Source organism: Carya illinoinensis, chromosome 11 (assembly GCF_018687715.1).
Source record: "Carya illinoinensis cultivar Pawnee chromosome 11, C.illinoinensisPawnee_v1, whole genome shotgun sequence".
Classification (NCBI taxonomy): Eukaryota; Viridiplantae; Streptophyta; class Magnoliopsida; order Fagales; family Juglandaceae; genus Carya; species Carya illinoinensis.
This window is the reverse complement of record NC_056762.1, coordinates 8126570-8137123: the sequence shown is the minus strand read 5'-3', so window position 1 is coordinate 8137123 and position 10554 is coordinate 8126570. Positions and strand designations below refer to the sequence as shown.

Here is a 10554-nt window from a genome sequence, read left to right as displayed (position 1 = left end):
CGATAGTCTTAGCATATTCACAAACATAAGGGGGAAAAGAGTCACCTTCATCTCTAAATAATCGACGTCGATAGCCGCAACATAGCATCCTGGGACCTCCAAAACTACCGAATTGAGAATGTCAAAGGTCCCCTCAGCGCACGGAGGTCAACGGGAAAGGCCATCGACTCCCAATTTTGACCCTCAAAGAACAACGACTTCTCTCCAGCGGTAGGTTATGTCACACTTCAAGGTCACCAGTGGTCCCCTTGGGATGCACGAAGTGGTCCTTCTTGGTGCCAGGGCGAGGGGCACTTTTGGGAGCCATCTAAGGTGAGTAAAAAATGGATGCTAGAGACAATTGATGGTTAAGAAGGAAGGAACTCGAATAAGAGGTAAGGGAGAGTAAGAGTACACAAGGATGAAGCACATAGAGAAGAAACAGTAGGGGAGTGATGACGACAAAGGGATTGGGTTTAAATAGAGGCATGCATTGATTGAGCTTTCCAATGCTGGGAAGTGATAGGCACTGCAAAAGGGGAAATGTCAGGAGCAAATTCCAAGATCCTCGTTGTGCGTAATGATGGGAGAGATAAACCATCGTGCATGCCCTGGGCGTAGAAGAGAGAGAATTGCATGAGTGGAGGACAATGGCCAATCCATAACCAAGTAGAAGACAAACCCCCTCCTCATGCGTGGCAGCAATAACTGACGCCCACAACGTAGACATAACCCGCCATAATGGGCAAGTGAGTCACATCAACCACGACAAACAATTTTTGAATTCTCACCACATATGTGTGGTGGGAATTCGCGAGGTACTGTTAGGAGAGTTTATTTTCCTCCTTGGGCTGCATGGGGTTTTTTCTCCCCCTCAAGGCCCAAGCTAGTTAATGGATAGTCCCAATGCAAAAGCAACTAAAGAAGGAAGGCCAGATAGGGCCAGAGAAAGCCCATCAAGTCAAATATGGTGACTAGTCATGCCACCTACTTGAGCCACTGCCCACATCGTCAAACAACAGGCACATCACATCAAATGGCCAAAGGAACAAGCACGCAAGGTTAGAGCCAAACACCCACTCACTCCTGTAACCGCGACAACGTGTGCACCTCCCCCTCATCTACAACAAGAGACAAACTTTTTTTCCTTTTTTGATAAGTATTTACAACCAGGGACAAACGAAGAAAACTAGAGCGACCCATGTATTATACGGCAAGGTGACGACTAACATGACAAAGGAGGACCCTGCCACTAGTACAGCACTCAGTACGCTCTTGCATGATCTACTAGCAGTGAGTGGGGACCAGCACAACCAGGAATACAAGCACGTCCTGGGCTCAGGGAAAGTGATCTGAACACTTTTTCTCCTAGTGCACTCCTTCCAAAAAGATTATTTTGACTTAGGCATCGGAGGTGTCCCCCACCACCTCGAGCCCTCATCTTAGTGGATCTTGCAGGTCTTCGAGAGGAACTGTTGAGTTGCCCAGGATATGAAACATGACATCAACATCACTCTTTATGAAAAAATGAAGAAAGGAAAATGTTTTTTTTTAGACTAAAGGGATTCAGAATTTGTAAAAAAAAATAACAAAAAAAAAAAAAAACTAGAAACAGTATTACCAGAATTTTATTTTCCTTAAAAAGGAGATAACCTTGTTTTAGAAAACTGATGCCATGGCGAGAACATGATAAGCATGGTTAATTATCATGATTGCATGAGAAAATGCATGGCGAGACCGGATCAGCCCCAGGTTGAATGTGGGATCCAACCCTAGCTAGGCTTGTCTCTATCTCCCTCTCTTCCATTTCAAATTGCATATATAGAATGAATGTTCAAGACCGATCCATTCTATATATATATATATATATATATATGAAGTCTCCTTGTTAAACTTTGACGAGTCTTTTCCTTTCCTTTTGGGTTATCTTTGTATAGTGTCATATTACAAGGCGATGGAATATTTTAAACTAGCTAGCAAATGCTGTTGATATTGAACCATAATCTATTACACAGAACTGGCCACAGGCCTTATTACAATAAAGATAACATGAAAAGACAACCTTCGTACATACCCAGGTTATTGCTGCAACAGAAGCTGAGAATCAAAATCAATTTATAAGGTCAAACGGCAGTGGGGTTAAGGGCATTCTGTCTGACATATTTTATAAATAGCACTTCCTTTTCATGAGAGGGTATCGCCTCTTTCACCACAGGTATCTCAAGTAGGGTTGTCAGCCATGAAAACACCAGTGGAGTCTTCTCTGGGTCCATAACCTTGAACCCCAGGACTTCTTCCAGAACCTTATAGTAGCCAAAACAGGATATAAGTACAATATCCAGAAGTCCCATATTCTCTTGGTTAATGGATGCAGTGCCCTCTGGAAAGATGTTCATAATTCTCTCTTCCAACAGCTTTAGTTTCTCAAACAGTTCCTCGATGGCTTTTTCCTGTGCTTCTCCATCGGATTTTACCACTAAGATCGCCCTCTGAAGCAACTGCGCGTATGGCACAACTTACAAGCGTTAATAATAAATTAAATCCTGTAATAGCCTGAAGGCTTTGTTCTTTTCTTAAATTGGCCTGAGATCGTTCATTATCATGTGTTCTGCACCAAGTTGTATGTTCCTGATGGAAAATTATCATTTTCATTTCACAGCTGCTATCCACTAATTAGTATAAATTAATGATATCATGATTCATGAGGTTATGAAATGATCAATATCTTTTAGTCATTTCACTCGCAAAATATATAATATAATAAAATTATGAGCATCTCTTATTCTACACTAAATCTATACTGTATATTTTTATTAGCAATAATTGAGAGAATCTTTTTTCGTCTCAGATGCTCTAAATATATTCTAAGGGTGTACGGAAAGTGAGCAACCATATTTTAGTCATTTCGCCTGCTAAAATACATGGTATCAAATAATAAAACATACTTTGTATTTTACATTAAACTGGTATTATCGATCCATTTCACTTCACTTAAAAGAGAAAATATTATTATTTCAAAAAAAAAAGAGAAAATATTATTATTTATTTTTTTAAAATGAGTACGCGGGACTTATATTACTCATTTTAAAAATTAATGAAGCTTCTTGAATTTTGTACTACTTGAATGTATTCCATGTGTCTTTGATAAGCAGATTCCCTTCACATTAAGCAATATAGTTTTTAATGCCTCCAAATTAGCTATATATCGACTCCACAATTCACTCCAGCAAAGTTTTCGAGGTTTCTCCCCCACTAATATACTCACGATAGAAATCAAATTGATGAACCAAGATTTTAGAGACTAAAATGGGAAACACTCTAGTTACAAAAGAATTACACAAAAGAAATTTTATAAACTAATGTGCATGGCTTGATGTGATTTGTCAGGTTGTAAAGTTAAAGTAAATCTAACAGATTAGATGAAATCACGTCAGTTTATGAGATTATTTTATATAATTTTTTTGTAGATGTAGTGCAGTACTCGACTAAAATAATAGTACTGATGCACTTATAATAAAATTCTATTTATCATATCACGTCACAAGATATATTAATTTATATACATACGGACAGAGTTTTCCTCTTATAACCTATTTAAAAAACTGACATGTATTCCTTAAACATATGATAAGAATGTTTTTTTTTTTTTTTTAATGAAGAGACAAATTTCAGTATTTTAAGTTAGGTGTAGTTTAGTTAGTGAGATGAGATAAATTAAAGAAAAAATCTACACAACCTCCCAACACCCCAACATCCTACCCTTTTTTAAATTTTTAATATTTTTTTAATATTTTTTTTTAAATTTATTCTTTTTAAATTAATTTAATTATTTTATTCATTATTTATATATTAAATATTTAATAAAAAATAAAATAATAAAAATTAAAAAAAAGGTGGGGTGTTGGGGTGTTGTGTAGCAAAACCCTAAATTAAAACTATTTCTATATCAAAACTAAGCCGACTTATCAAATTTATAGACGTGTGGAAGAAAGTTTCTTATAAACCGTACCCTTACATTATTATATAAATTATATTTTTCACTTAATAAATTTGGGAGTGGAAAATTCTTGACACAAACTGAAATGCAAAATTCATTGTAAAAAACACCCATGTTCACAAAGTAATAAGCAATCAGTATACATCATTTTCTCTTAATATACCTGCTGCTGGAGAAAGCTAGCCCAGAAGCGAACTTCGGCTCTTTTATAGGGATCTTCAGGCAGAAGTGAAGGACCATTTTTCCAGGTTTCATCAATGTATTCGAGGATGACAATCGACTCTGCAATGGGTTTTCCATTATGAACAAGGACAGGAACTTTCTTGTAAACTGGATTGTATTCGAGCAGAAGTGAGCTTTTGTTCGGCAGATCTTCTTCCACATAGTCGTAGGGTATACCTTTAATTTTAAGGGCTAGTTCCACCCTCTTGACAAAAGGACTAGGCCAGAATCCATGCAGAATCACTTTGTTTTCCTCTGCCATCTCTCTCTTTCTTATCTAGTGTCTCTTTGCTCTGATTTCTCTTCGGATATTGAGGTCCAACGCCATGGAAGGTTAATATATAAAGTCACCTCCCTCCAATTGCTTGTTAACTTAATTTCTTGCAGAAAAAGAAAACATCTTCCTACGTCATGGATACAATCATCCTAGTCATAATCAATAAATATAGCCTGATGGTCATCCAGCAAATATATAGATTATTCACGTAGTCTTAATCAATGCTAATTAAAATGCATGTATTCCTACATTAATACGTGTCTCTCTTTTTATTTTATTTTTCATTTTTAAGTTATTTTATGGTATTTGAAGGTTCTTGAATTGGTGGCATTATGGTGCAGACCAAGGAAAAAAAAAGAAGGGGGAGGGGGGGGGCTACGATGGTGACTGGAGCCATTGAACAAATCCAGATAATGAAAGAAAGAAGATACCAAAAGAGAGATTGAATTAATATCAAATTTATTTTACCATGATATGAAATGTTACCGATCTCTAATCATGGACGATCCCCCACTCCATTGAGGATCACTCGATTTTCCTCGTCTGTATAATCTTTATCGCTCTTTTTTCTCAGTTTTGTGTTTTTCAGATCTTGTAAGCATCCATGTTTAGAGAATGAGTTCATGTTCCTAATCCTTGCACCATCTTCAATATGTTTATCAAATCTTCTTTATGATGAAATGATACCAATGTTTGAGAGTGACTCTACATTGACTGCAGAACAATTAAGGAGATGAACTTATGCACACAATGATGGTAGCCAAGCCAGCCCTTCCAAGTGAACAACTATGAATTATTAATTCAAACAAAGAATGGTGATAAGGTCATTGACCAAACCATTAACGAGGAAACCTTGGTCAACCATATTCACAAAATAATTGCAATTAGAGGTCTCGAGGTAATTTTAATTTTTTTTTTGTTCCCCTGCCCATATTAGGATTGTGAGCTTGAAGATGACACTGCATATGTGAGATTGACTAAAGATATAAAGCAGAACAAGGTTTGAGCTCAAGATCTCTCATCTAATACCATGTAAAATCATCATTTGTCTTAAAAATTTAAGCTGACAAGAAAAAATAGGTTTTATTAATTAATATTATATCTTAACAATAACCTCCTTTGTTGATGATATTACATCATCACCTTTGCCCACCCACCTACTTATAAAATAAACCTTCTTCATTTAAATGACTTTGGCATTGTGATTAAAATACTTTCTTATTGATTATAGTTTTCAAGTATCTGTTTTAACTTTAATAATTGTATTGGCATCTTTTCGTATTTTCTATAGCATAAGTTGCAACACGTGTAGTGTCATATAACCATTTACATTAATCTTATCGAACCATTAATTTCTAGGTTGGGTTTCCTTTTTTTTAAAATATTCTTCAAAGAAAACTTTCAACTTTAATCTAAATATCTTTTGAACAAAAAAAAAAAAAAAAAGATTTCAATTTCTCAAGAAACAAAATCATAGAATCATTGCCTAGGTTTTCATTAAAAAAAAAACACACACACACACACACAAGTGTACACGTACACGAAAAACAATACTTTTACAAGAACTCCAAATTAAATTATTATTTTAATTAAATGAAATATCAAATTACTTTCTTTTCTTTTCTTTTTTTAAGTTAGAGAACCTTATTAAAAAAAGCAAAGGAGCTTTCCAAGTCCACAGGGAGAGAACTTACAATATCCATTACTTAATTTTCGAAACGCTGGGAAGATTGTAAGGTTCACTGTTTCTAGCTTACATTCTGAATTTGCATTATTGTCTTCACCGTTTTAGCTTTTACCGATCGCTGGCTCCAGAGATGGTAATGTTGCATCCTGAATATTTCAGAAGGTCCCCTTCATATTCTATCAAGCATGATGCCAACATATTCTGGATTTAATGCCTGGAACAATGGCGACCATAACTATATCACAAAATCTACAGGTATGAATCACACACTACTGAAATAAAAATAAGATGAATCTAAGCCAGAAAAAGCACCAACAAGTTTCATTACTCACCCTTTCACCGCAGAGTCACCTTGGTAGTCAATTCGCGATTGAATTTCCGACTAGCCGAGTTTCAATGCCAATATCCTTTTTCCTGCATCTAACAGATTAAGACCAGATATTAAAAGCAAACAATAAAGCCAAAAAAGAGAAGCAAGCCTGCAAATTTAATCCAGAAAACTTTAAAGATAATCTAACAAAGAGCATTGAGCAGTTCAGTCCATTCATATTTTCATTTCAATTTAAGAAAATAAAATATCTGAACTTGCAAGATCAACGTGTAGCAAGTATGGCAAGTTCACAGCTGTTTTATCCCCTGATTACATGGGCCAATTGTTTAGTTGTAACCAGTGGCAGCAACACAATTATGCCATATGGGATCCATAACGGTGTTCTTAAGGGCAAAGGGGTAGGATTGAGTCAAAAGCACAAAAGACCATTAGCCAGGTTTGATCCTGCCATTTGTCCTAGGAGGGGCACTCTGGATAATCCTATCCTCTAGCGTAGCAGCCATTCTCAAGATTCAAACACTCGCCAGCTAGAGCTTTTAGCAATAGAGTAATTTAGGGATATTCCTTCTTAAACTAGATGGCTATGGCGTGCCTTTGACAAGGGATGGCAACTAATTTAAAGCTTTGATACATATCGAATAGTTGTATCAAGTAGATAAGTACCACCCTTAATCTAAGTTAAGAGGTAAAAAATTATAAAGTAGATAAGTACCGAGTGTGCTGCAGTACCCTTCCAGATGCCACTGGAGAGCCCTCCCTCACAGCTTTCTAAATCAGTATATTGGTCCATCAACATTTAAAGACCTCATTCTCAAGTCAGGAGAAGGCTTAGTTTGAACCTTCTTAAGTACTTTTTTATCCCTGATGCCATCATATAGAACTTCGTATGCATAATAAGTTATATGACTTTTCTTCAACAAATCTTCTACAACAATCTTTGGGGCTGCCACCTCCTTTTTATCAGCCTGAAAAATTGAATTTACAACCTCAGGGACAATGCCTTTCTGCACCATAAGGTGGATGATACCAACTGCCTCACAAACTCTGTGCTCCATAGCAAGACAATTCAGTACCCGTCCAAATGTCGTCAGTGATGGAATAAATCCCTTCTCGACCTCTTCCAAGAGAAAATTGTACCCAGAATCAATGTTCCCCGTTTTGCAGAAGCCATCAATAAGAACACGATAAGTATAACAATCTGGGGCACAGCCATGGTCACCCATCTCATAGAAAAGCTTTTCTGCCGTATTAACTTTTAGCTTTTCAGCAAAAGCATTGATCAGTATATTGTATGTTGCAGTTGTATGGGAAACTTTATATTTTTGTTCCATCATTTGAAATAACTCGTAAGCTCCATCCAAATCACCATTAGAACAAAACCCATTAAGCAACGTTGCAAAACTAACAATATCTGGAGTAAAACCTTTGTTCTTTATTTCCTCAAGTAAGTTGAAAGCTTCACTTACTTTTCGAGCTTTGCACAGGCTCTCTACCACTATGTTATATGTAATTATGTTAGGGACACACCCTTTCTCTATCATTGCATTGAAAGTATCCATCACATCTCTAGACTTTGCAGCTTTGCAAAGTCCATTCAACACAGTATTATATGTGATCACATCAGAAGTAACACCCTCACTCCACATTCTATTTACTATCTCAAGTGCATCATCCAACTTCATCTGTTTGCTGCAACCATCAATCAAAGTATTAAAGGTAAATATGTCAGGAATGTAGCCTTTAGCAATAGCATCATTCATAAGATTAATGGCATCTAAGACACACCCCATCTTGCACAACCCATTGATAACTAAGTTGTAAGTCCATATATTGGGTTTGCAACCCTTTTCTGACATCTCATTCATCAGTTGCAAGGCCTGCAAAATTAGTCCATGCTGAGACAACCCTTTGACTAAGGTATTGTAGAGAACAATACTAGGTTTCAATCCTTTATCCAATGCCTTATTAAATACAGCATTGGCACGGTCTATATCACCATCATGGAAAAATCCATTGATTAGTGAGCAATAAGTAAATTCATCAGGCACAAACCCCTTGAAAATTGCATCACTGAGAACCTCATCTGCATTTTGTATCATACCCAGTTTGCAATACCCATCGATAATAGTATTGTAGGTGAATCCATCAGGCTGCAACCCACCATTCACCATTTTACGCAGGTAAAACTCAGCTTCCACAACCCTACGGTATTTACATAAGCCACAGATCAATGTGTTATACGTGACAACATCAGGAGTCAGACCTTCACTCGTCACACCATCCAATGATCTGGCAGCCTCATGAAGCGCACCTTTCTTGCAGAGCCCCTGAATGAAGATATTGAATGTAAACAAATTGGGCACAACTCCCCTTTTTAGTACCTTGTTGAGAAGTATCTCACTTTCTTGGACATCCCCCTTCTTGCAAAGAATATGAACAAGCTTGTTAAATGTGGTGATGTCGGGATAAATACCATGCCCAAGCATCCGTAAAAACAATTCATATGCCTCAACTTGACAATTCTGTTCATAAAACCCAGCAATCACCGTACAATATGCAATTGCATTTAACTCGCATCCCTGAGAAGCCATATTATCTAGAAGCCTCAGTGCAGCATGAGGCCTACTTGTTCTACAAAAGGACTTTATTCTAATGGTGAAAGTGTACACATCTGGAACAATCCCTTTATCTTTCATCCTCAAATACACTTTGTGAGCTTGACTAAAATAACTGTACTCAACAAGTATATTCATGATCGCATTATAAGATTGAACCGAAGGCACACAGTCATAAAAATCCATCCTTTCAAACACATCAACGGCCTCTTGAACCTTCCCTTTCCTTCCATAATTCTTCATGGCTCCAATATACACACCTTCTAGTAAACTATTATCGGTATTCATCCTCATCTCCGCGAGCATGCTCTCCATGGCCTCAAACTCCGCGTGAAACCCAAGCTTCTCAATAATGCATTTATAAGTCAATAATGTGTGCTTGAACCCATCTTCCTTTTTCACTGAATTGAACATTGCAAGTGCTTTAAGGGGATCTTTTTGGTATTTGACAACCGCAGCGACATGTTTAGGAAGTAAAGCAGGACTCATTCCAGAAACACTACACAATGATTTTACACAATCGTATGCGAAGCCACGTAAATACAATAAACCACTACAGAAGAAACAGACAACCTCGTTCATATACTAAAAAGCATAAAGCGAATTCACTTCTCAAGGGGAAACAAGAATAAGAAAAGGGTAGAGAGAGACTCACACGTGATTCACCAGATTTGCAGGCACTTGGAGAGAAAAATGGAGGGGGTGGGGGAATTTAAGTGCACTTGTTGTTCACTGACGAAGCACAGGGGACGGAGAGAGAGAGAGAGAGACAGTCGAATTCAAGGAGAAGTCATTGGGTACGGAAATAAGAAAGAAAAAAAGTCTCAGCTGTGAATTGAAGGGGAAAAAGGAGGAGGAGGAAGAAGAAAAATCATAGATGCGTTGTGAATGAATTCCGAAGAGGCAACAAATAAGGATGATGGGAAAGAATGTATTTTTGTGAGTGAGAGAGAGAGAGAGAGGTTACATGTAGAAAGGTACCCACGTTCATCCGGGCCCATTTTTTTGAGACCCGGTCAGGAGGCGGTTATTTTGTTCGGATTCTTCACCCGCCCATATTTAGGGACGGATATCGGATTTAAAATCCGGTACTTGCAAGTCGGGTATATATATATATATATTTTTAACTCGGTACAACTCGTGTAACAGAATTTAAAAACTAAAAAAAATAAACTTGGTGTAACCCGGATTATGGATTTCAAAAAACTTAAATTCTTCCGTGTGCCGGCCCAACTTATGACCTAGGGGGGGTCCTCGGGCTGCATCATATGCTCGGATCCAAGTATACTTGAATGAACAGTGCAACGTGGAAGGGATCTAATTAGCCAGAAGGGCTAAACATTGCGCGATGTCGTTTTGATTAGGGAAAAAAAAACAAATTATACCAAACTCTAAACCGAGTCTAACATTCAATTTTTAAATCACTAAACTTATCTCAACTCAAAA

General features: G+C 37.2%; 2 protein-coding genes across 6 annotated transcripts; both read right to left on the bottom strand.

Annotated features, from left to right (window-relative positions):
• Positions 1-2102: 2102 nt before the first annotated feature.
• On the bottom strand, positions 2103-4460 carry LOC122282182 (glutathione S-transferase U9-like). Its single transcript, XM_043094136.1, has 2 exons — positions 4140-4460; positions 2103-2477 (listed from the first exon to the last, which is right to left on the bottom strand). Exons 1-2 carry the CDS (start codon positions 4458-4460, stop codon positions 2103-2105), a joined length of 696 nt encoding a protein of 231 aa, XP_042950070.1.
• LOC122281841 (putative pentatricopeptide repeat-containing protein At1g74580) lies at positions 4458-10072 on the bottom strand. Of its 5 annotated transcripts, none has more exons than XR_006230330.1 (5): positions 9764-10072; positions 7206-9661; positions 6495-6582; positions 6170-6376; positions 4458-4624 (listed from the first exon to the last, which is right to left on the bottom strand). XR_006230330.1 is itself a non-coding variant. In XM_043093649.1 (2 exons), exon 2 carries the CDS (start codon positions 9595-9597, stop codon positions 7267-7269), a length of 2331 nt encoding a protein of 776 aa, XP_042949583.1. In that variant the 5' UTR covers positions 9598-9661; positions 9764-10072; the 3' UTR covers positions 7205-7266. The 5 variants fall into 5 exon arrangements, 1 of the variants encoding a protein (XP_042949583.1); XR_006230328.1 differs by having other exon boundaries at positions 4458-4602; XR_006230331.1 differs by having other exon boundaries at positions 4458-4602; positions 6495-6576.
• Positions 10073-10554: the final 482 nt, after the last annotated feature.

What these genes read in the sequence shown, in the direction of transcription:
- LOC122282182 (XM_043094136.1), bottom strand. Translation starts at nt 4,460, where the DNA reads ATGGCAGAGGAAAACAAAGTGATTCTGCATGGATTCTGGCCTAGTCCT. An exon ending in CTAGCTTTCTCCAGCAGCAG is followed by an intron (nt 2,478 to 4,139) that starts GTATATTAAGAG and finishes CCATACGCGCAG; the next exon opens with TTGCTTCAGAGGGCGATCTT.
- LOC122281841 (XM_043093649.1), bottom strand. Translation starts at nt 9,597, where the DNA reads ATGAGTCCTGCTTTACTTCCTAAACATGTCGCTGCGGTTGTCAAATAC.